Genomic DNA, 26,896 nt, shown 5'->3' on the forward strand with positions numbered 1-26,896 from the left:
TTGTGAAAGAAAAAAAGTTTATTTGAGATATCAAAGTACAAACTTTAAATAAATGCTTCAAAACACTGGATTTTTAATATTGTTTTATTTTTTTAAGAAATACTCTCTCTCAACCTATTTTACCTATTTTCTTCTTAAAACACAGTGATACTCTTAAGACCTAGAAGTTGCAGGGAAGGTACAATCAACCACCAAGTGTGGATAAAGATCAGTTGAGAGAATCTGCACAAGTTCCTATGAGCAAAATAAATCTAGTAGAGTATGAGTGGAAATTAATTTTTTGCCCCACGGGTCTTGTACTAGCCTGCACAGCTGTGTATATTACTCTGTTTCAATTCTCTATCCTCTAAGTAATTATATATATAAAAAATGACTCAATAGAAATTGTAGCTATTGGTAACTAAACTCATAAGAACTCATAGAATACATTAGTCTACTCTCAGCATTCAGAGCTCTGGGCTTAACTACTTTTAAGAGTGATACCACAGAGGTCAACAGATGCAGAGTTGCGTTAATAAATTATTACAAAGATAAGATAATATATTTCATACATCATGTTTCCATCAGAAGCTGATGAGTCTAAATATTACACATTATTATTGAAGCATTCAAATAACATTGCTTGAAAAAAATACAAAACAAAATATATTAAGACAACTAGCATGCTTTGCTGAAAGAGAAACTATTTATAAGAGCCAGGATTAGGAAAAAAACCCACAACAAATAAACCACAAAAATTTTCTCTTTTTCTTTTTTTTTTTTTCTCTGCATTAAATATGTGCTAATCAGCAGTCCTAGCACTTTGGTCATTTTAGAAAACACATGGTTTACAAACAGGAGAAGAAAATTAAAGGAAAAGAAAGCAGTGTATCTGAAAGAATTTTACACCTTCTAGGTACTGTCTATTTTCTTACTTTGCAGGCTGTTAATTCCATTATTGCTTTGAATTTTGCAGAACTGAACTTTATTCAGAAATACTGTAATTATTTCTCCATTCAATTCTTTTAATCAAAAGTATTAAACAGATTGATCTGCAAAATATGAACATGACAACCCAGATATTATGCATGTGGTCTCCATTAGCATAGCCTCTAGCAGAGAGTTAGAAATCTTATTTAGTAACTGAGACAATTAAATTCTACAGCTTTGTTTTGGACTTATAGCAATATGCTGGAGAAGGGTTTGAGATAAACTACTATATCTTAAAGGAAAAAAATTGATTTAACCACATAGATTTAAAATTCTTATATTTTGCATTCCTTTTTTTTTTTTATTTTACCTGGAGCCCAATATTTTATTAACTATATGAAGGGGATCAGTTTTAGTTGTATCCCAAAGTCCCCACTGAGGAAGCAGGATTTACAGGTTCCTGCACCAAAACAGTACAAGATGGGATTTGAAAACCTACTTGCTATATGAAAATAGTTGCTAGCTAGCTATTGGGAAACAATGTCTAGCCAGAGACTAAAATGTCTGGTTCCTACCTGTTGCTTCTGCTATACTTTTTTTTGGTAGTCATGATTTCAGGAGGCTTAAGACACTGGATCCAACCGGTGAGATAGGCAGGAGAAAGTCTTGCTGAAAATGCCCCTAGGGTTAGGTGTGAGCCTGGGATTTCAGCGTCTCGCATAAGCAGGACATAAGCAGTCCTGACATGCCTGCTGGCAGGAACTCTGTGGACTTAAACATCACTGGGGCAACTACAGGGTAACAACAGATAAGTAGGGGGTTTAAGACTCTTAAAAGCAGATAAAGGCTGCTGAAAGAGAATCAAAATTAAAAACCCATATGTGGAAGGTAACTTTTAAAATGGGACTTAGGTGTTTTTAAAAATATCTTCCTGATATTATATATAAACTAAATTTAAAAATACAGCATAAATGCAATTATATTTCTTCTGTTCTACATTATCATAAAAACTATTTTTAACAAATTAAATGCTCAAGTATAACATCTTTTACAGCAGCTTCATAGCAAGGAACTCCATCTGTATAAAGCTAATGTAACAGAGCAGAAAATCAAGCTCTTGGTCTAGTTTTCTCTAGTCTCTACTTCACGTTCCTAAAAAGTTAGGGAGATGTAGGAACAGACCCAAAGACCAAAGGATACGAAATCTCCAAACTTTTGGTCCAAGAAAGTCAGAATGCTCCCATTTCACCGAGTATCAACATTACAAAGTCTAAACAGTCTGTCTTGATGTAGCAAAGTCAACAACTTTGCACCTTTTACCAGTTAACCCATTCTAGCACATAGCATTCTAGCACAAGTACACTATTAAGGACATAAATAGACACCCTTTACTTTGCTAAAGCAGTGCCACAGCTTTAATACCTTGAAGAGCTTAACTTTCAAGACAACAGGTTTACTAATTCTTATAAATATCCTCCAAAATAAAATTTTAAAAAATGCGTAACTGTTTTCAACTATGTTGACAACAGTACCATGTCCCCTGCAGTTATTTCAGAGTCCTGACTGTGTGTGGAGCTGATTCCAGTGTCAGAGTCTGTATCGTTTATGTCCAGATTAGTCAGTCTATGAACAAAGTCAGGAACAGCAATGCTGTTACTGGAGATGCCACTGCCCTTGGATGGCTCTTCATTTAAATGAAGCCTAGTTTCAACGTTGTCCTTAACATGTAGTAAATTAAATTCTTCTGTAAGAAGTTCATATTCTTTTTCCTTCTTTTGAAGCAGTGAGTCCCTGTATGTAAGTTCTTTCTGAATGCAGCTCAGGTATGAGTTGATTCTCAGACCATCTTTCATACTTTTTTCCAGCTCGTATTTTACACTTTCCAAATCTGAGGTTTCCAGTTCAGCATTAGCTGCTCCTTCTGTGCGAACAGACTCTCCATTTTTTTCCATGCATATACCATGTACTTCTCTTTCAATTTCAGCACACAGGTTCTCTATTAATTGTTTGTGGTGTTTCAGTCTCTCTTCAACCTGTAAAATTCCCTCACTTTTGCTCAAATAGTCATGCATCTCTTTTTGATCATCTGGCCTACTCCCCTGCTGCTCAGTCTCACTTGTATTGATCATTAAATATGAGTCCTGCACATAATTTTCTCCATCATTTGCCACACGATCTAGATGGAATTTTGCTTCACATTTTTCAATTTCCATATCTAGTTCCTTCATTCTAAGGACTTGTTGATGAATGGTATGATCTTGAGAAATGATCAGATGAATCAGTGTCTCCATATTATCTCTCTCTTGCTGAACACTGTCCTGCTTAAGCTTGGCCAGTTTCCGGAAAGTCTTCCTCACAATTTTCTTTTGCTTGTCTATTGGCAACATCTTCATGTAGTTTGCTGGACTGAGGTCCCACTGCTTTTCTACATTTTGTACTACCTTGGCTTCAGCTGTCTTCCACAATGGAAACGAGAGGAAAGCATCTGACTTTACCAATACAAAATTCAAATTAGCCTGCTCTTCCCCCCAGGCCTTCCAAAGTCTCAGAATCTTTGTCAAGGGAGGCAGTACTCGCTCCGAGCCTCTCCATTTTTCTACAATGCAGTAATCACTAGGTTTTCCAAAAAGGACCTTTTTCTCTCCAAATGTTGTCTGATGTTCCTCAAGCAGTGCTTGAATCACCTCTGAGCAAGTTGTGCGCTTTGTCAGGCCACATACAATCTTCTCCTCCTGGCAAACCCAAACCACAATCTCTCTTTCATTTGATGCCATGTCCTTGCTGGGAGATCTGGAAAGCAAGAAGAGACCAAGTATAAATTACATATCAGTGGCAGAGACAGTATGAATAATTACTATAATTTTGATATGACTAACACATTGTAAAACTCCTGTATTGTTGTACAAGGCAATATACTTGCTTAAATTGCATGAAGAAATGTCTTTGGATTAAGTAATATCTTTAATTGACTACTGCTTTAATATTATTACTAGTCCAGCTGAATGAGAATCTCACAAAATGTCTTTTATCAAATCTTGGTTTTGTATACCTAGTAAGAGTGCATTAAAGTGCATTAAAATGCAAACTGCATTACACTTTCAGACTGACCTGGGACAGCATAGCTTTCAGACCTTCATATTTGTTCTCATTACAAAGACTGCCCAGACATTTCTAAGCTATTAGAAATGGCTTCTGAAGGGAAGAATGCATTCAACATAGATGGACTGAGGAAAGACGACTGAACACCACCAATGAATCTGACAACAGGATAAATCTATAGCTCTTCTGCCACACTTGCACCTACACAAGCATAAAAAAAATTGTTTTCCTTTTTTTTCACTAATAAGCGTCAAGAAATTTGTTGCTCTTCCTGAAGTACCAAATAGCCTGAATTCCAGTGAATTGTGAGAGAATATCAGCTGCAAAAGAATACATATATTGGTCTGCATTTTATTTTGATATTTGAAATTATACAGAAATGCAAGAAAAGGAAAAAAGTTATTTTATTTAGTTGTTTATTTACTTGTTTATGAATTACAATGAATGTGTTATTAACCTGGTACTTCCTTATACACTGAGATATCTAACTCCAGGTGTCTGAGATCCCATTATGGTTTCTGTAGCTCCAGTGCCTAGACAGCAATTCAGTTGACCAAAGGCTGAAGTTCACTTCACAGCTAATTCTTCGGTTTACCCCCATCTGGTCCTGGACTGCTGTGGGCCAGTGTTGGCAGAGTTGCCTGGATATTCCTGACCTCAAGACTCCACTTGAATAGTTTTCTTCTTGCCCAGACCTGATGATTTCACCTCTTGCATAAAATGATAAAACAGTAAATTCCCTGAGGAAAACATGTCTTTGGATTTTCTAGCGTGCCTTGCAGTTAATTTGAATGAATGAGGTTTCACCTAGTCTGACAGAGAAAGCCTGAAAAGGAAAATAACTATTCAGACCCTATTCAAAGGGTGCAATAGAGCATGTTTCCATCTAGGACTACTTATCACAGAACTTTTTTTAGTCCTCCTTGTAGTAAGCATGGAGTTTTATTTGCCTTAATTACAGCTACACCCTATGATTAGTAAAGCAATCCAGCTTGTTCGTTTTTCCTAATTATTACACAACATGACAGACACACTGCAATCCAATAAATTGAACTCAGCTCTAGGTGCCACTCTGACCAGGAGGCAAAAATCCTTAAAAGAAAGGAAACTGCAAATGAATACTAATAAAACTGACAAGTGTAAGTTTATTAGTATTATTGCACAGGAGAGCTCTGTCCAAGTACATTGCTTCAGGTCTTGGAACATTCTCTGAAAATGTGTGTTTTGGTAGATGACTCTGAGTAATAGCATCATTTTCCCTCTCCAATAGCTCCCCCTCACAGATCAGCATTTTACAATAATTATTTTTTGAAACTGGTGCTCAAAAAGTTAATAATGTTTTCATAGGCTACTTTTAAAGATATGAAAGCACATATCACAGGCACAGAAAATGGCAAAGTGGCACTAAGAAAGAGTAATATTCAAGTCTAAGAGGGGGGGGAAGGAATGGAGAATGATATTAGATTAAATGGCATTACTGTGAAGTATGTCACACACTAAAAAATCAATATCTGTAAGTCCTCTGAGATTTACAATTTGCAGGATGCTATATTTTTTCTGTTAACAGATTGGCAGTTAAGCAAAATTCAGGTATATGGCCAGTTGCAACGTAAGTCAGCTGTGACTAAAAATAACTCATTATTTGCTTTACGCTACAGATATGAAAAGGAAAAAAGCAACAAATAATTTATTATGCATAAAATTATGCAAAATTAATCATGAAAACTACAGTGCCTCAAACCACGTTCACTACTGATGCCTAAATAATTGATTTACAAATTCAACTGTATTACTAGTCATTGAATTTAAATTTACAGAAGGACTGAAAATAAAAAGAAAAGAGGCATAAAAATATAGAAACCACCATACTGGGGACTCTGAGGCAGTAAATTCAGTCTGTATCTTTCCTGATTTCTTTTGCAATTAGGAAATACATTTCAGGAAATGAATGTTGTCTCTTCTAACATTCTTCTGAGTCTCGTAGGCAATTTATTTTCAAATCAAAACTATTCTATTTTTTTTTTCTTGTTTTTGTTTGATTGGCATATTTTCTCCTACTCAGTATTTTCAGTATGTAACTGATTATGTGGATTAAGCAGAAGCCTACTGTCTCTTCTGGCTCCTTTAAAGTTTTCTTATGAAGCCAGTTTCTCTCTGTGCTATTAGCAAATATTCAGATAAATCTGCAGACCCCCTAGACATCCCATCATTACTGTACTGAGAAATTCTTCCACTATACTTTCTTATACAGAATTCCCAGAGAGTTCAGCGGGAGTTAAACAAACTTCTGATGGAAACACTGTATATTGTAAAGCAATCTCCACAGGATCCCTGAAAACAATATGGATGTAGAAATAAGATCTTTAAATTACTGTTTTCAACACTTTTCTAGCTGTTTATCGCCCCCTGTAATTTTTTCAGTTATGATGCCCAGAGTCTACATTCAGCTTTCTTGGGAAGGATTGTTCTTTTTTGCCTATAAAATGTAACTTAGTTGCACAATTGGATAATGTATGCACATGCAGGTACACAAAGAAATCAAGTAGCTTATACATGAAAATAAGTACTTACAAATATATAAGTATATAATATATATACCTACATCTTTTAATTATGTGGTCCATTTCCCACAGAAAAGGAGAGAAGAAATTAAAAGAATTTCTGAACATTTCTGTAATTCTTGGATCAAAGCAACATGGTAAAATATAAATTCTTTCCTTAATTCTTCTATGTGTTTGTCTCAATAGATATTATCTTAATTTTTATTCAGTCACTCCACTGAATTTTTGATCTTTACTTCTAAGCAAAAATAATTAGCCAGACATTTATAATCTTACATTGCCATGGAATTCTAATATATTCTAAAATATCAAAAGTGGTTCTTTATTATCTTCCACCAAAAATGGTAAACTGGAATCTTCCCATGGACCTTTCAAGTAAAATGTATTGTATAATTCTTTTTTCATAGTTAATTCAGGTAGTTCCAAACAAAAATGAAGAGTTGTTGTGTCAGTCAGAGAATACCGATTACCAAAAACTTGCTTTCAGTATGCAAGAAGATGCCAGTATCAGGAAATATCTTTTGTTAAACTGCACATTCCTCATAGAAAGTGAAGAGCAGATTCTGCATTTATGAAGTGGAATTCATCTGAAAGTTAATATTTCAGTATAAATTCAACATCGAAATTCCTCTTCATTAAGAGAAGAGAGAAGACTTCCAAGAAGAATCCCTACTGCCTAGCCCATCTTTGATCATTGGGGACGATCATCAGAGGAAACTATTTCTCTCTTTCATTAACTACAAGAGACTTATGTGGCCACCTTCAATCAAATAGCTCACTTTCAGGTAGTTGAAATCAGGTGAGATCAACCCAATCAGATTCATTCAGGTGAGATTAATTCAGATTCTGGTTTATCTGAGAGAAATGTTACAAAAATGGTTACAGCAGCAGTTGATTTAGTACAGACAACTAAATGTGGGACCTACACATCATAATTTCACAACTTAGTTTAGACCTTCACTGTTCAATTTAGCCAGTAATATATAAGAAATCCATTAATTCATTTCAATACTAAGAAAGAGATCTTGAATAAATTTTGGTCATTGACAGGAATTCTTTTTTTTTTTTTTTCTGAGATTCAATACTAAAAGTTTTAATCTTCAGGAACAAGATCTGCTTTTAAACAGTCATTTTAACAGAGAGGCAACCTCCTCATATTTACAGGTTCCTTGAATTTCCTGTCCTGCAGTTTTGTAAAGGACACAAAAGAACTAGCATTTTTAATAACCTAGCAGTTAATAGGAATGTAACAGCCAAAGTGTTTTTCCAGTTTAAATGTTTGGCTTTCCTGACGACCACAATAACAATTTCTTCAAAACTAGCTAGGCAACTTATATTTTTCCAAAAATATAATGCTGCAGTAAACAGGCTTCGTAGCTTTCAGCTCTGTTTTGAAGTCTGTTTCTTTGAATTGATCACTGAAGCGTTCTGCTTATACATCTAAGATTATAAAGTCTTAATGATAACAACATGCAAGTCTATATTTTTTTTTACAAAGCCACTAATTACTTAGGACCCGATGGGAATTTAAACTTAATAATGGTCAAAACTACATTTCCCATGTTTTTGTTTGCTTGGTTTGATTACTATTTTCATGCCTTCTGCTCCTTGTTTCTCTTCAAGATGACCCAAAGCCCCATCCCAAATCACGCTCTAGACCTCACACAGTCTTAATTACATCAGCACAACCTGAGTGTTATGTGTCAGATATATAATTTGTTAATTTATTCTTCAGGCCTAGGGGAAGGTAATACATTCCAGCAACGTATAGACAAAACAAAAACATTTACTTATGTCACACAAAGTCAAAATATGAGATAGCTTAAATGCTGGAAGGGGCACTTTTGATATTCACTGACTTTAAGGTATGTCTGGTCCAAAAATATAAATATCAAACATAATTGTTTGCCTTCCTGAAACTGTCTCCCTAAATATGTAATATATCAGTTTTACAACCAATCATACCAATCAAATAAAGGGATCCCCCTACTTTTTATAGTTTCACCTTCATGTGTACAAGATGCTTTTTTTTCTAGTCAAATTTCTGCAAACATTCTATTGGAACTAGATCACTTCCATATCATATGGTTAGCAACTTAATGCAGTGTTTCTGAAATATAATGGACACTAAAAGAATATTTTCCCTTTGTTGAAAAAAAAGCATAGATAACCTTGACTCCCCTCACTGTAATAAATTATTTCTAGACTTCCCCGCCCAAAAAAAAAATTAATTCCTTTTTCTATACTACCATATTTCTTGACATACTTTCTGTGAAAATAAATCAAACTGATTAACTGATTTTAAAATACTTTGGAAACAAATTCAAACATGAGATTATGTTTATGACCAAAACTTTTACTAGTTGTCTCCTCCCAGTCATTGAAATAATTTATATGGAATAAATGTCAGTTGGTGAAAATAGATCGCTCACCAAGCAATATATTAACCTTTTCCTTGAAAATGCTTAGAACTCCTAATCATTTATAAATTTTCCATCAAAGAGCTCATGCTAGAAAGTAATTTGTGTAAAATATCTTAGTCATTCTTTCACTGATTTTTTGGGAAAATCATGTTTTATTGTATGACAGCCTAAGCCCTCTCGAACAGCACATACAGTCTAATCTGCAACAAATCAGATGATAATTGTGTTTTATAACTGACAGACTGCTGTGGTGGGGTCCTGAGCTGACCAGAATATGTAGGTATGCTGCTGCTGTGACCTTCCCAGAGTGAGATCAAAATGCTTCTAAACTTTAAGCAAACCCTACATTATGCCAAGATACCACCAAGAACTGGAGAACACAAAAATGCTCTAAGAGACAATCTTGCTGCTGCCTGCTGTGTTCTTGCAGTGGAGCCCTTGCCAAGAGATTCAGGATCTGCCATCTAGGTGCTTTCCTGGAGTCCACTAAGAAATGTAACACTTTCAGGTAGACCGAGGCAGGGCTCTGCTCCCCGTATTGTTCAGCAGTCCCTCTGTTCTTCCCTGAGCCGCACGCTCCCAGCTCCTCAGCAAGAGGTTTGTGCTGCATCTCCCACCTGCCACACTGCGCAGGGCCTCCCGGCCAGGGCCTCCCAGCCAGGCCTGCTCAGTGCCTGAGATACTTGCTCTCCTTTGAAAATGTTGTGACACAATGGCACATCTCATCCTGAGAAAACAAGACACACTAAGTATTTAATAACCTAGTGTTTTCAAGGAGATGGTCTTTGAGCATGCTGCTGGGGCACATACATATGCCTACTGGGAAGTATGTGTCTGTGCTATGGTCTTTGTTCAACATCCACAGATGCTTCTTCCATGTGAAGGGCTCAGAAAAAAACTTGTCTTGTTTTCCTGCAATTTCTAAAAACCTTGTTATCTCAGTGCCAAGATTATTAATCTCTGTTATCTCTTAGATCTGAGCTATAACTATCATCAAAGATAAGGTATCAATCAAAAATGTAATGGTTCTTAATTATATATCTACTTGCTGGAAATAATAAGCCAATATTACAATATTACCTACTTCACACAAACGGCCTATATTTGTAGCATAGGGCACATGTTACATGTAATTTGAGAGCTTCTGATACCAGTGACTCCTATGTGTCAGGGTATATAAGGGCAAACTCAGCCACAGAATCACAGAATATCTCAAATTGAAAGAGACTCAAAGGGATCATTGACTCCAACACTCTGCTCCTCACAGAACTACCTAAGATTAAACCATGTAACTAAGAGCATCATCCAGAAGCTCCTTGAGCTCTGACAGGCTTGGTGCCATGAAAGAATCCTTGGAGAGACTGTCCTCGTACCCAACCCCACCCTCAGTGAAGAAACTTTTCCTAATGTCCAATGATTTTGTGGAAATGGTGTGGTAATGCTCTTTCTACCAAACCTCTGACCTAATATGAAGTCAATAACCAAATATGAAGTCAAAGCATAGAAAATACATACAATATCACATACCATTTAGATAACACTGCTTTTATTGTTTTTATTGTATGTATTGCTTTTATTGCATTGCTTCTATTGTTTCTTTTCCAAAATCTCAGCATGTTATCATATATATGTGTATTCATATTAGAATATGAGATAATAGATGAGAATTATGAGAGAAAAGATCAAAATATATTTTGGCTTTTTGTGATTTTTATCTGTGAAATTTGCAAAAATGTAAAGCTGTTGGGGCTGTGTTGCAGCTCTTGTGTGGAAGAAACTAACTTGATCCAAAGAGATTTTTGGAGGTGAATTTGAACATTAAAGGTATAGAGAATACACAGTCCATATGAAAGCTAGGGTCAGAAGTATATCAACCTTTCAGGAATAAATGGCTCATGTTGGAAGTACATATTATGTTTATTCAGACCACCTACATTTAAACACCTTTTCTCTTAACTTTCTGCCCCCTTCTGTAAAGTTATTCAAAAGGCAATAAAGGCCAAATCTTATACTTGGTATGCCTCCTGCCTAAGTACATTACACACTTGTGAGTTTCCTAAGGGCAGCAACAAGGAAGTAGCTACTCTCTCACTACCCATTGAAGCTGGAATTACTCCAAAGCCTTAGGGATTCAAATGAGCCTATTAACCAACTGCATTACCATTCCCCTTCACAAGTCCCTAAAAACAATATTAATGGAGGCACAGTTAATATCCATGTCATTTAGGACACAGAAATTCCATACATGACGTGTCAGAAACTTGCTTCTTCTTCCCTTTTGCATCATGTGAAAGTCAGGGAAAAGGTCACCTGAAGGGTATCATGGCAAGACAGAACCAGTACTTTAACTGTGAGAATAAAGCTCTCAATACAGATAATCAGTGTAGTCCCAATGCCACAGGAAGACTTGGAAAGAACACCACAGAACTTCTGAAAACAAAGTAATTATTATTTATAGAGAGAAATAAACTTCTCTTTGCCATCTGCTTCTGTATCCATTTAATCTTGCTCTATGATAAAACTTCCTCCTTTACAGAACTGTACATAGGCATTTACTAAAAATAACAGAAAATTAGGCATCTTGTGAGCCAGTGATATTTTTCAAACATACACATATACATGGTAGTTTGGATGCTCTAATTGAAATACTTCAGGTATTTGAAAAAAGAAAAAAAAATAAAGAAAGACTATTTTCATAACTAGCTAGTTATAACACTTTTTTCCTGGTATAAATTTAATGTTAATTTTTCTGTTCTTTTTTAAAGGCATAAATTTTTAATTCAGCAAAATACACATACTGTCTGGAAGGTTCTATGAAGCATTTTAATTAGCAACAGCTGTTGCAAATTATGTCCAACATGAATTAAAATTTATTCATATAAATTGTATGTAAAATGTACTTAAAACTACAAGTAGGTCCTTCATCTCTTCTGCATAGAAATGCCATCATCTTAGCTACTGTACAAAATTGCATAACATTACAATTCAGCAACGATCTGTGGTTGAAACTCCTGTTCACCTAAACACTTTATACTACATTGATGCTCTATGTCAAATTTCAGTGGAATAACTTGGAATTGCAATGGGATAGTATTATTTTTTATAGAATGAAAACATGAAAGGTATGACAGTTTAAAGAAAATAATTCTGATAATTATTTTACTGCAAATAACTCATTCACACCAGACTGCTGCTGACTTGAGATGTCAGACTTTGGTAAAAATCCCATGGGAAATCATGTGCTTCATTCTAATAACTGTACTGCTTGGAAACAGGGGTCTGAACAAGGACCAACTGTTAAGAAAAATAAAAAAAAGGAAAAAAGCCCTGATAGTACTTTAAACAGATAAAAAGGAAAATAAGCAGCCAAGAAGAAGGACCAACAAGGGCTGACAGCAATAATTCTATCATCTGCTAAGTGGATGGATAGCAGAGTTTGTACTACATAGAAAATAAGCCAAGAAATTGCACCAACTCAGGATACTGCACTAACAGAAGACAGCAGTAAGAGACACTGTAAGAGGAATTATACACTTAGTTCACTAGATAAGAGCGGTAGTTATGATGGATTAACCTGAACACTCCCTGCTGCTCTTTTGAATAATGACAGGACTCTGTGTCTTTGCTACAATGGCCAATATTATTTTGCAAAACCTCATTTGCAAGGGCTGAGTGCAGATGTTCAGCAAAACTGACCAAAATTTTACTAGGTCCTCCCCTTCACTTATTAGCTCTGCCCCGTACCATGTTTACACTTCCAATCACAGGCAAGTGCAAAGGCTGCAGTGGACACTGCATTTGCTCTTGCCCTTTCCTCCTGTCTTACCTCTGAAATTTTCCTCTGCCCCTAAGGGTGCGCATTCTCTATAAATTACACCTGCTTTAAATCTGCCTTCCTGTCAGACTAATAATCATTTCTCCATTGTATAGTCAAAGTCATAAGGTTGGTGAGTGGATATTAGTCAAAAAAATGTTTGGAATTCCAACAAGCGTGGTGTGTGCACAAAATGTCATGACAGGTAACACGTTTATCATACCAGGCCTGTATTTGGAGTAGCATAACATAGTGGAGGGGGTGGTTTGAGAAACGAAGAGGAGAACAAGCTGGGCACCAAAATATTTTCCGAGATGAGTAACAATAACATCAACAATTTACTTTACTGGGAAAACATGCTTTGATGTGTATGGTTCAACTGCTACTGAGGAAGCAGCTGTTATACAGGAATGGAAGATCCAGGAAAAACTCCAGAGCCAAAAAAAACACTGACATATTTAGTGATAGTAATTCTTTAGATCATGATGAGGGGGATGGGAAGACAGGCATTTTCAAATTCCTCAGTGTCAATGAACAACATGAGAAGTTTAGAAATATCAATACAGCAAATGCTACATTTTAATTTTGAGCAGTGGGTAGTTCTCACTAGTGAACACATGAAAATGTCACTGGTACTTTTCATCTACCACAAGAACTTTGCTACATTGCAAAAACACATTCCTTTAAATTGTTCCTGTGTTTAATTTAAGTGCCTATGCATATTTAAGCATTGGCTACACTATACAAACTTCATGGAGCTCCTATTAATAATGTACAGAATGTGTTTAAAACTCCATCAATTTCAGTAGTTTAGAGGAAGCAGAATAATTTACAGCTCATTTGGAACACAGGCTTCTAAACGATAGAGTTGCTGTTAAGTTAATAGAAATTTGTGTTATCTAACTTCTCCCATTAGATTTTTTATAACAGCCTTTTAGAAGCACCCTGCTTGTTTATGAGCTTTTGAGATCAAAGAAGTTAGGGGAATTCCAAGCATTGAGAGTATGAAGGGGTTTTTTGTTTGGTTTGGTTTTTGGTTGGGTTTGTTGTTTTTTTTTTTCTTTTTTTTTTGTGGTTCCATGAAATTTAGTTCAGGTTTTGTTGAAAGGCAAGAGTGTACTGCTTCCCTCCCCTGCCTTTGTTGACATTTTCCTCAGTGAAAAACAAACACAAAATATTCAGAGGTTGGGTCTGAGCTGCCAAAACATGAACAAAGCATACTATATGTAGACAGATGATAACAAGGCAAGTTAAATAATGGAATGAGATACAGACAAGGAAATAATAAGACTTCATGCTATTTTTCCAATACTCCCTGATCTGAAGGAGGCTGGGATAGTTACCTTCTTATGAATCCTTATACGCCGTGCATGTTTTGCACCTCTTCTCTGCTTCTGGTGGCATTCATTGCGAATGCAATGTCCTTGGTTTCTTTTTGCCAATCCTAAGGTTAAATTCAGGTTCGGGCAACAAAATAAGAAAAATACTCATTTGGGTTTTATGGTGTCAAGCAAGAATAGCAGCAATGCAAAGGAAATGGCAGAGAATGGCCAGGAGCCTGGAAAGGGGACTTAGGATTGCTCTTTGTGCTACCGCAAGCCTTTAGAGCTGTTCAGCAACTTCATCAATCATTACCCTTTCCTAACTTCTCAAAATCTAATGATTTGTCAACACGGCTTTTTTGTATATCATAAGAACCAGTATAAGCATCTCTCTAAATTTGCTCAGAGGAAGAAAGACAGGATGGCCTTTAATATTCTTCTATATGTACCACAATCAATTTTACAGAGTGAACCACCTCACTCTGAAACTACATTGCATGATCTTTCTCATTTCATTTGCTTGCAATAAATAATTTTGAAAAAACATCACCTCAAAGGATGTTCTATCAAGACTTAATTTACAATAAATTCTTTCTTTTCTTTTTTTTTTCTTTTAAATTTCTGCCTCAAACTTTCTGAAAAACAATTCAGTGACAAATGTGTTCCATTCCTTACAGTATTTGAAGAGCTGAAAGGAAAAAAAGATGAGATAATGAAGTGGACTCTTATATAAATGTTCATTCTAAAGAGCTAAATTGAGTACTAGATAAATAATTATGCTAACGAGAAGAGTGGACATAATTTTTTTTAAAAGAAACCTGAAGCATTTTTGATGTCCATTGTCAGACTGAGAGATTTGTGCAGCTCATGCTTTCAAGTAATTTTCTAAAATTGCCTATCAATGAATGCTTCAATATGTAGTTAGTCAGGCACAGGCTGATAGGGTCTCTGAAATATAACCACATCGTCTCTAAAGAAGCTACTGAACAAATGAAATAAATTGTTAACCTCACCAACTGTGCTCTTCCCAAGCAATGGATATGCAAAATGAGGGCATAGGAGATTGCAAAACTAGCTCTAGCCAGCTGAGCAATACAGGTAGGAAAGGCAAAAAGGGATGAATTGCTACCTGGAAGCAAGTTTAAAGCTGGAGCATAATGATTACCAAGAGTAATGAGAAATTTATTAAATTAATGCAAAGAAGAAAGGTGTAGACAAGAGAGACATACAGAGAATGATGTCTAGTAGCCCCTCCACCCCATCCCAATTTTTAGCTGTAAGAAGATGAAGGAAGATGAGTGCAGAGGAAAGACATTCCATGTGATTCAGATAAAAAGCTATGTGAATCCTAAAATATTTGAAAAATTGTGACTTAAGCCTAAAACCTGTTCTATGACAGACATAATGGGTTCAGATGATGTGTTTCCACCTGGGTCCATATGAAGAGGCTCATAACCATGTCAGTCGTCCATCACAACCCTCCCACTGGAGCTGAGCTTCTTGTCTGATCTCCAATGAGTCATGATGAATTAAGCCATAAAGATAAAAGCCTTGTTAAACCATCTAAGATAGCCATCCAAACGTGAGTGAACAGTTTAGGAAGAAACTTCAAAAATTTAATGCAGCTGAAAAGGTGCTAGCTTCTGGTGAGAGAACTGTGATGAACAGAGAGAGTAGATGCAGGCCCAAAATCTGCAGTGGGCACAGTGAAGCTAAGCACGGCTACATGACTGTGACCAAAGACCAAGGCAGGACTGAGAAATAATGGTGCCAGTCTTGTAAGACACATCTATGGCAGCATAGTGATTACCCCAAGCAGGCTGTGACACCAGGAAGACACTACAAACTACTTGTTGTCATTAGTTCACAGAAAGTCACAGTGAGTCAACGTTCAAATTAATCCTATGTTTCCTTATTTCACATATCCAAATGTCTTTGCAGGTGGGGATCCTGTCAACATATGAGTAACTCAGATGGCTTCACAGTACAAGGAGGATAAAAAAGCCTTTTAACAAGGTACTTCATAAGCTGAGTGGTTACCACAGTGACAGGTGGATGAAGGCATGCTTTCCTCTGCCATGTGAACAGCTCTGTCATGTTGGGAGAAATACACATTTTTAGCTTTCTTTTGTGACACGTGCACATTCTGTTTGTCACTTCTGACAGGCTGGTGTGTACTCAGGTTTGTAATATGTAGATGCATAAATATACCATCTACGGAAGTGGCTATTTTTACATTTATTGATTATAAATACAATAATTTGGGGCTTCTAATATATTTTACTGTATGTATGTGACAGTACATGAGCTATACACATGCATTCTGTGATCACATCTAACACAAGCTGTCATAAATTCATTTTATGCTGAATATATGCCTACCAGGCACAAATGCTTTAGCACAAAGAAATATGTTTAGCATGCATCCAAGTACTGAAAAATTTCAGATACTGCTACTTAAGTTCAACAAAAATTAATTTGATTCAGTGTATCCATAGAAAGATTCATTCTCTGCTACACTGGTCACTTGCCTCACTTAAATCCATATAAGAGACAGTACTCAGTTTTGTCAAGACACAGAAGGTACTAAGGCATTGCAGACATCAAATATTATAACTTTCAAGTATCTCCTTTGCTGCTGTAATTCATAATGCTCACTTGGACATCTTGACTTCCACAGAAAGTACTACAAAAGAGTTGAACTCCTAACAATGGGGTTTGCTGACACCAGCAAGTTCATCAGGAACTGATCTAAAGCAGTCAGAAACATGAACAAAAGGGCAGGACTTAGATGCTGTTAGATCATTTCCAAATGTTCGCTGCATAAAAAACCAGAAATATTAATTAGTACAGCAACCCAAAACCTGATTCCCTTCTCTCCCTGAAGCTTTCAACACTAATCCTTGTCCTTGTGTTACTGTAACTTAAGCCAGTAGAAAAATGAAGTAGTTTCAAGATGAAATACTGAGAGAATTTCCATTTAGAATAACTTCACAAGACTTTCCTGAATAATGCATAATGAGGGAAGCACAAACTGCACGGTGTTCAAGACCAGTGTAAGACATGATAGAAGAACAGGGGTCTGAGGAATGTTACCAGTCAGAATTAACAAATCCAAAGTTCTTAAAAATTGTCTTAGGTGACTGGAATTTCATTTAGGCACCTTCTTAAAACTAGTCCTTATTACTTGCATTTGTTCAATATGTGCACATTTTTTATTTGTATCTTTTCTCCTAGGTATGGTACAAGACTTTTAGAGGACACTTTTCAAAATTCAAACTTTTGATATATGTCCTTTACCATCTTGTATTCAATTGCTTTTCAGGCTGACATTACAGAATTTATCTCCACATACTCTGGTAGGGAAAGAACTCCCTTTTACAAACCAAAGCTATCCACTCATTTAAGTTCTCATTCTAACTGAATTGATATCCACAGATGTGCAAAGCAAGATATCCATAAACTTCCTTTGCTCAGCCCTTATGTAAAAAGGGTTTACAGGACACTGAACTAGCAAATGACGAGCACACAGTGAATATAACCAGTTCTGAAAACTCTGGTTTATATGTCTTGCCCAAAACTAGGTAGGAATTTTGTGGCAGGGTCAGGGAAGACATCCATGCTATTAGGATGGTTCTCCCTTAATCATAGATATCTACCTATAATTCACCTCTCCGTTCATGTTTCCCTTTTTAATTTCTAAAATAAGTGGTGCAAAAGATGGTTAATAACCTGCTCTACAAGTCTGAGCATGCTCCATGAAGTGATTGGGTGGTGCTCATATCATCTACCTTAAGCTATTTAAAAATGTAGATGTGCAGCAAGATAATTTTCTGACCTTCCTCTGTAATCAGTGGCATAAAATAGGCACCTCCAAAAGGGTGACTAATCCCATACTGACAGCCTGTCTAAGAGTAAATGAATTGCCCTCCAGAAGTGTTTAGATGTATCCATTAACTACAAAGAGTACCTAGATGACAAGATACCTAAATTTTCAGTAGGCTTAAGTAGAGTAAGATGGAGCCTGACATTTGTGTTTCTCTGTGTACTTGAATCTCAGGAGCAGTAGGAGTGTCAGCAAAAGTACTATGACCATCCACAACTGCAGTTCCAAAAATATCTTAGATCTTTGTCAGACACCTGTAGGGACTTCCATGGGTAAACAAACACTATTAGTTATCTACCTAATCCTTAAAGTACCAGGAGTCTGGGAAAGTGCAGTAAAGTCAATACCAATCCTAGACTGTCGTTAGGAAACTGAATTTGTGCAGGGCTTTTCAGTAAAGTGGGATGTTAACAACAAAGTGGCCCCAAGAGATACAGGCAATAATCAGGTAAAAAAAGTATACCCAGTGCCTTAGCAATCAGTCCAGAGGAAGTCTGTCAACAGCTAATGTCCAAACAAAACAGCAGTTCAGAACATCAGTTTACCAACCAAAACAGCAGCAGATGAACAAGATCAACACAAGATCTCACATTTATAAATATCACTAAACCACTCTTTGATCAGTGAGCAAGATCTGGTAACTTCCTATGGCAGATGAGGTATACTTTAGGTCATCAAAATGGTGTCCCAGCTGTTACTCTGAAAAATGTTGTAGCTTTAAAGTGCTTTCACAGTGGAAAATACCCTCTGTAGAAAGAATTCCTTTGAATTGAAGGAGGTTGGGGAAAGCAATGTAAGATGTTCTACATGGATGATGGAACCTATTAACACAAAGCAAATTGCACGTTCAAGACCCAAGGGCAGACTCTCTTAAAAATTAGTAGTCTTCACTCAACTGCATTATTCCAGTGAGGTCATACACCCTTACAAGCTAAAGTAAAGTAAGCACATTTATATCTGACCAAAAAAAAAAGGTCTATTAGAATATTAAATTTTCATAAACCTGATTTTTTCCTTGAACATGAGAATATTATGCTTTTGCATATTTATTTTAAGCTCAATATTTTTGTGTTATTAAAAGGAGGAAAAAATAAAATCTTCTGCTTTTTAATAGAGATGATTCTATTTACCATTATGATGGAAAATCTGTAACTCAGAAGTCTTTACATCAATGAAAGAGAGCAAATAAGGGTGAAGAATAAAGAAAGCAACTTAATCAGATTCATGATTTTGACCTTCGATATAAAGAAATTATATATTATATCCACAGCAAACACTGTCTCCATAAACACGTTTTTCTCCTATGATTATTCTGCAACTTACTAATTAATGTGGAAAAAAGTCATAAAAAAGCAACCACAACCCAGAAAAACAGAGGTTTACATCACCTCCAAGATTACAACATAGCCTGGCTTCTTCTAATGCTGGTGCTCAAAAATGCATGTCTAGGAACCATCTAAACTACAATTTAAATGTCTCAAACTGACATTGGAAAAAATGCACTTGCACTCAGGCATACAGGAGTGGGAACGAAACAAGAAAGTTGGTGAAAGAGAAACACATCTTCAAATAAAGGGTATAAATAAAGTGCATAAGAGATGTACCAAACATATACTAAATTTTTTTCTTTCAAGTTTGATGTCTTTTGCTCATTAACACATTACATGACATATTATTATCATATTATTACATACAATTACATGACAATTTATTATCATTACCATCAAGAACCTTCCTTTCTGGTTTTTTTTTTTTTTGTTGTTGTTTCTGCAGGTAATTTTCTTTTCTTTTGTTCACTTCACAAAACCACCTCAAAATATATTAAGATGCCCATGGCATTTCTTTATTTATTTCTTTCTCTTTCTGGGACATTAAAAGCCTCCTTACAAGACATTTTTAACATTATGGAAAATTTTAAACCATTGAAAAATTCCTCAGAAAGATCACATAAAAGCAAACCTAAACAACCCACAGTGTATTCTCACTTTCCTGCATGGCATCTATGTTTAGTGGACTGCGGAAGGACTAGAATAAAAGAACTCATAGATTCTATTCTTACTTCTCCCACTAACTGGCTTTCACAGTCTCCACTTCTACACATTTTACACTGTCTAGTCATGTCCTATTTATTTTCCTGAGGCATGTAAATATTAACACCCAAATTACTGCTAAGGAAAACTATGTAAGCTTATCGGGTGTTTGAGGTCACAAAAAAATTGGTATTATCACTATTGCAACACCTGCACCGTAAGTGTATTTCTGGCTAGGTTAAACCAGGAAAAGGCAATGTGGTTAATCTCAGAGCCTATTTGAATCAAGTTCCAAAAACGTGCTCAAAAAAGTATTCTTTTGGACAAGGCTTCCTGAAACTCTCTTATCTGTTTTGTCCTGTGTGATACCTGAGGAATTGGTAGCATGGAAACACTGTACAGAAGAAGACAGAAAGTCATCATCTCGAGAGTACCATAACATGTAAGAGAAATAACAGAAGTAACAATAATAGCCCAGTTACCTATGCACACAACTGGGTCCCAGCATGTCCAACATTCAGTCCTAGGCTTTACCTAATGTGTGGTCTTAACATTTTTATATTGCATCATCCTTTCTGCCACTATTAATAAGGATTTACCAACATACTAAATATAGAAGCTGGATGGACTAATTAAGGCTTGTACAGAATATGAGATGTTAATGTTTTCAAATAATAGTGTTTCAGACCAGAGTTTTAAATTGTTATTATTACTCATATAAAACAAACAAAAAACTTTTTTCTGAGCATAGGTAAATCAGAAGGTACTACTCTGTGATTATCACTGACTTTCATTAAAGTTAATAGAATTTTAAAAAATGCCCAACTCTGAGAATTTACTTCTGTCTACTGAATTAATGACATATTTAGCAATGTGTCTTTCTTCATGCACAATACCAGTTTTTCAACAGTAAAACAGGAAATGACCACTCATCAGCAAGATTTTTCCTATTTTTAATCTTTCACTAAAAAAACATGGGAGTTTCGTCCGAAATGTATCTCTCAGCCTGACTCTACACTATATTAGTGTTTCAGATTAGCTTCAACTTAACTGAAGTCATGCTCTTAGGTGGTGTAGTATTACACTTCTATTACTCGTTTTATTTACTCCTTCAGGATGAAATTGCTGTCTGCCCTCCTGGAATAGTAGATAATTAACTCTTTAGAAATAAGGTTAGTGTTTTGCTAGACGAAAAGCTCTTCCTGAAAGTGAAATGAACAAATATGTACAAAGATTATTAGAAAATGTGTGCAACCATTTTGACCCCTGAGACAAAGGTTCTAAGGAAGACCAGAAAATAAATTATAATGTATGAAATCTGGCTCAAAAAAGAACAACTTTTAGAATTATTTGATAGTTCACTAATACATCTCATACTAAGAGAAAAGTTAAAAAATAGGTAAAAAAGAATGCATTCTACCATTACAAAACAAGCACCATATTTTCAGTCTAAAAATTTAACACAGGTAGCACCACTGATTCCAAAACTTTTATCTACCCTCTCCAACATACATACCAAATACCTTGTAGTTTTGTATCAAAAAGCACCTTTAGAGCTTCATATAGACTTTTATCCAGGTGTGCTCATCCAAGAGAAGTATTAGACATCTCACATGATCCCATGAGACTTACAGTGTGGGTCATACACAGTTCATTCAGACAAGCAGCTGATCTCCAAGAGCTTTACCAGTCCAAACCTCAATGCTGAGCATTTTCAGTTTTACTTCATCAAGGTTTAAAATGTTCAGCAGCGTACTCAACCGTAGGTAGAGCAGAAGAGATGTTCAGAGCAATACACAAATCACCAGGCTAACTAGATGCAATGAGAAACTACTGGAGGGAGGGAGGGAGGAGAAAGGGAGGGATCATGGAAATGCTAAGTCAGTATCAGATAGATGAAGTCTCTAATCTAATTCATTACCCCACACTGTAATATATAAACTGAGAGAATAATTGAATGTGTCTCTCACTGGGGAGGGGCCTCGGACTGTCAGGACAGGAAGAACTCCCTCTTCTATCCATAACATGGGATGGGGATACATGGTCTTTCTTTCTACCTCTGAACCAGAGATGAGCTGATTAAAGAAAAGCAGAATTAAAGACTAGGCAAGGTAAGTCTTTCCCTCCTACAGAGAAATACTAACTTCTGTGGCAGTGAGTAAAAATGGAAAACGGTGACAATAGTAAACAATAAAAGGTAGAAAAAAATACAGGAAGGAAAAGCAAAACCAGTAAACACATTTAGATATTAACAGATTTGTAACACAGTTGTTTAATCATGAAACACTACTCCAGGTTCAGAATTGTTGCATGCCAACAGAGCGTACAAACTTTTGTAGTAAACGTAGGACCAGCATGAAGTACACTGGCAAAATGTATTTCCCAAGCTGTTGAACATGACAGGACAGCCCTACAGCATCAAGATGGACTATGTGTACCCTCTACCTTTCAGGATCCCAGCTACAACACAAATGAAACAGTAGAGATTCAACAATTTTGTCTGAGGCTTATGTGCAAAACCCAAGGAAGTGGGTGCGATGAAAGAAATAGCAATGAGGTCAGTTTTTGCACTATGGCATAGATCCTTGAAGTATTTAAATAAACCTAATGACCCATTTTCAAAAGTGATCAAATCTAGCACCAAGAGCAGAGAAGTCTTAATCCTACTGAAAATCAGTGCAGTATAAATTCCTGTTCTGCTTAGGAACCAGGAAATCGAATACAATGTGAAACCCTGGTATCTAAACACTGCAAGCATCTGTGTTCTGTATTTCTCAAATTTGGATAGGGAGCTGTTTTGTCTCTGTGCAGAGAAATGTGTTAGATCAATACTAGACCTTATGAGCAAAGAACTCAGAGCCTTTTCTCTTCCTCCACCCTCAGCTAAGCACTTCCTGCCCTCACTGCACTTCTGAAGTGTGATGTGAGCTGAGCATTCCTCTCACTCTCAAAGTAAGCATCTTTAAGAGATCTGCATAAAAATAAATCTCCTTGAGTTTATTCATGTTGCAGAGCCTTAGTCCTGCAGGAAACTTTCACTTTTCCTTTGTTGCCTTAGAGGGTACAACCTGTCCCTGCTGCGCACATTTGGGTTTGTAAGTGGGTGGGGTGTCTTGGAAGTATTGTTCTCCTGGGGACATAGTGACAAGCACATACACATTCTGGGGACTGTGATTACTTCTGGTCGTCACAGAAGGACAAAGAATACTGTAAAAACTACTTATAGCTTTTTAAAAAGATATCAAAATATCACTATTGTCTTTCTTGCCAAGAAACATATGCTGGAGTCACAATCCTAGAGGTCACTCCCCTGAAATCAAACAAGGGCTTAAGTGGTCTACTGGCTACATGGGCTTTGTGCTGTCTCTGTGTTAGTGACATTTCAGAAGCCCAAGAGAGTAATACTGACTGAAGATCTTTCAAATACTAACAGTAGTTCAGCACAGGCTTTGTCTTTCTGAGGTTTAATCTCAGTTTCGTTCTCTAAAGACTGGTGGCATAATGGACAATGTCCCTTGTCTCTTGCTCAGACAAAGACTCAGTAGTGTAACCTCTTTGTTTAAACTCTAAGGTCTTAGGGGCAGAGACTGACAATTTACAATCTAGATGTGAAGAGCCTACTATTAAACAGGGACCTGATCTGGAACCTCTGGGCAATGCTGCAAGACAAGCACTAATTACAGTGGTGTCATCTTGTTATCTGAGCAAATGACTGTAACGCCTTCATTTTCCTTCTGGCTCTCCTTCCACCTACCTTTGTTACCTCAACTTAGCTTTATGTCCTCATGTAAACAGAGATTTTATTCCCCGTTTGCTTATCTTACAACTTTCAGGAGTTATATTTGCATGTAGCAAATGGTTGTTGAGAACTTCCAGAGAAAAAGAAAAAAGCTGAGTTTCCCAGAAATGTGAATGAGCACTAGGCCTATTTTACAAAGCAGCTGCATAAAGATATACATTTCTGTATGTCCCTTTTTGGTCCTTCTTTACAGGTAGTTAGACAAAGTAGTGAGCCACAAGTTTTGACTCTCCAACTACTGGCCTAAACACAGTGAAGGATTTTAAACTCCCTTCTCAAGGTTTCAAATGAGTTGACCAAGATACAATTAAAATAAGAAATAATTATTACATAGCTCTTCAGTCATACTGCAAAACCATTTTACTAACTGCATAAACAAAGTTTCATTCTCAAAAGTCAGTATCAAAGCTAACATTAAATATGCAGAAATTTAAATATCTGAATAGATAACGACACATCTTAAGAAGTATGTAGTTTGCTTTGTTCTTGACCCCCTCCCCCTACACTCCTCTGGTCACACAGGCCCCTTCTTATTGCCACAAAGCCTCTCAGCCATTAGAGGTATTTATTTATTTCTGGGGATGTGAGGATAAAATGAATAGAAAGTCCTAGATGAACCAGTAAAGGTTCTTTTGGTATTTTAATTTTTATTGCCTATTTAAAGCTTTGGATTATGACTTTCTTTTCCTGAGGAATAAAATGTCACATCAGCAAACATAATGAGATTGATGCAATTAGTGTGAAGATATTGTAAATACCCAAAAGAGAAACAATTTCACCGTTGAACACAGTGGAACTGTGCTTTGTGATTTAATCCTTATTCACGTAAGTGATTACAGAAACAAAACTTCTACTTTAAGACTAATATATTTCCAGCTCTATGGGAAAGCAATTTCATAGAAAAGTTAATGTCCACCTTTCTAGATCTTCTACACAAAAAATGGCCACATGAGAATTATATCAAAGTTTTACTGTTTTCAGGCACATTACCAAAATAAGCTGTTTAATCAGTGAACTGCAATATTAATAATTCTAAAATAGTATCCAATTTTTAAACATTGACTATTACAATCTTTCTAATTTATATTCAATATAATACACTAACTAATATTTTTACACAATCCCAGCAAATACAAGCCCCCCCCCCCCCCCCAATAATTTTCAATATATCAAATGTGAAAACCAAAAGCCAAACATGGAAATGGGACGTTTTTACAAGACTATTTAGAGTTCAATTATATTCCCCATAGAAAAGTTCATCCTTTGCATTCCTTTAAATACAAAGTAAATCTTGGTGAGAAGCACTAGGCAAAATGGGGATGAGATTACAAGTGATTTTAAGAGTTTCTCATTGAGTCAGTGTAGCAGCTTGAATTCCAATCTGCTACAAGGCAAAATTCCAGTGACCTGTTTCTGTTCAACTGTAGCTAGATGGGCTCAACCACTGTATATTCCATAAGGGTCTAAGCAAATTCCCTCCTTAAAAATCTAGTACCACCCTAGCACCTAACATGATTACATAACCTTCCTTCTTTTTGCAGCCCGCGTGTGGGGCATGTGGAAGCATGTACGGCGTAAGGGGCAAAGTCCCCATAAAGAAACTTCACAGTAGCAGACCAAAGGACCACAGCAGTCCCTCTGAAGAATTTTCTCAGCAAAAAAAAAAAAATTATATATATACAGTACAAGTCTATACTGGACTAAAGGCTAAACAAAACAAAACAAAACACACAAACAAACAAAAAACCCCCAAAAAATCATCATCCCCCCCGCCTCCCCACGCTGAGAGCTCGATGCTCTCCTACCTCCCAGGCTGACAGCGAGCGGACAAGATAAGGCACGGGTTTGATTCGAAGGGATTGCAGGCTGCCGGTCAACCTCCCAGGTCAACGGGGCTAAGGCGCGGGGCCGACAGCCCGGCCCTCCCGTGAGAAACTCGGGGAGTTTTGTCCCGGGGCGGGGGAAGAGCTCCGGGCTCCCCCGGCCGCCGGCGGGACGCGGACGCGGGGCTGCAGCCGGTTCTCCCGGCCCCGGCGAGCCTCACCTTCCCAGCGCGGGGCACCGCCGCTGCTCGCCTCGCTGCAGCCGGGGAGGGCTCCCCGTCCGGAAGAGCTACCTCCCGCTCAGGGAAAATACTGCCCAGGAGTCAAAAGAGCCAGAGCGAAGAGGGGCATGGCAGGTCCGGGGGAAGGGGGCCAGGGAAAAGCCCCTTGCCTCGGCACACGCCGGCTGCCGCTCCCCTCCGCTCCCCCGGGCCGGCTGCCGCTCGCAGGTGAGCCCCGGAGTTCAGCTGCCCGGAACGGCACGGTCCGGATAACACATCCTGCCCCCAGAACCAAACAAAAAGTGTAAAAAATAATTCATCCATAGCGCCCTACCTTTTCCTTCGCATACCCACGCACTTTACCTGTTTTTATGCCGGGTTTTTAATAAATTCCTTCCAAAAGGAGCCATGATCCCAACGGCATAACATCAGCGATCCCAAAACAATTCGAGGGTGTTCCCTTCTCCCCTATTTTTTTGCCTGAGCGCCTTCCAGCTTGTTAATAGTCACCAAGCGTAGCGATGAGCTGGAAGTTGTGCAATTTACTGCTAACTTTGAACTCCAGCTTGTTGCTGCTGCTGCACCTTTGGAGTCCTGCCCAACTGCGAACTTGAAGGAGGTGTTTAGAAGCAGGAAAAAGAAAGGGGAGGGGGGGAATACGCACTTGCTCCTGTGATGTGGAGTTATGCACAGAACTTGCTAAACTTTCAGCCTTGTCACCCTCAGGGCAGCAGGCAGCAAATGGGAAAGAGGGGGCTTTGCTCCCGTGTGGAACTCCGTAAAGGCGCACACACACACACACACACACGCACAAAAGCTCTGAAAACTTTCCCCGGGAGGCTCCAGCCACTTCAGGTCAAGTCGCTCAGCTTAAACGCACGTTAATGAAGGGCAAGCTACAGTTGCCACACCAGTTCTCAGTGCATAATAACCTGCCTTCTCAGTACCTCAGTACTTCTTCACAAGGTGTTGAACGAGTACGGGGAAAATGAAGGGAAAAAGACCGCTG

The 26,896-nt window shown here is 37.2% G+C and overlaps 1 protein-coding gene across 1 annotated transcript; it reads right to left on the reverse strand.

Moving 5' to 3' along the window:
• Positions 1-26,486, reverse strand: RASSF9 (Ras association domain family member 9). The gene is made up of 2 exons (XM_036401660.1): positions 26,251-26,486; positions 1-3,699 (listed from the first exon to the last, which is right to left on the reverse strand). Exons 1-2 carry the CDS (start codon positions 26,295-26,297, stop codon positions 2,424-2,426), a joined length of 1,323 nt encoding a protein of 440 aa, XP_036257553.1. The 5' UTR covers positions 26,298-26,486; the 3' UTR covers positions 1-2,423.
• Positions 26,487-26,896: the final 410 nt, after the last annotated feature.

The sequence above is a fragment of the Molothrus ater genome, chromosome 5 (genome assembly GCF_012460135.2).
Source record: "Molothrus ater isolate BHLD 08-10-18 breed brown headed cowbird chromosome 5, BPBGC_Mater_1.1, whole genome shotgun sequence".
In the NCBI taxonomy this organism is placed as follows: Eukaryota; Metazoa; Chordata; class Aves; order Passeriformes; family Icteridae; genus Molothrus; species Molothrus ater.

Excerpts from the sequence above, each read along its gene's own strand:
- RASSF9 (XM_036401660.1), bottom strand. The coding sequence starts at position 26,297 with ATGGCTCCTTTTGGAAGGAATTTATTAAAAACCCGGCATAAAAACAG. Across the intron at positions 3,700-26,250 it reads AAAACCCGGCATAAAAACAG|ATCTCCCAGCAAGGACATGG; the intron begins GTAAAGTGCGTG and ends CTTGCTTTCCAG.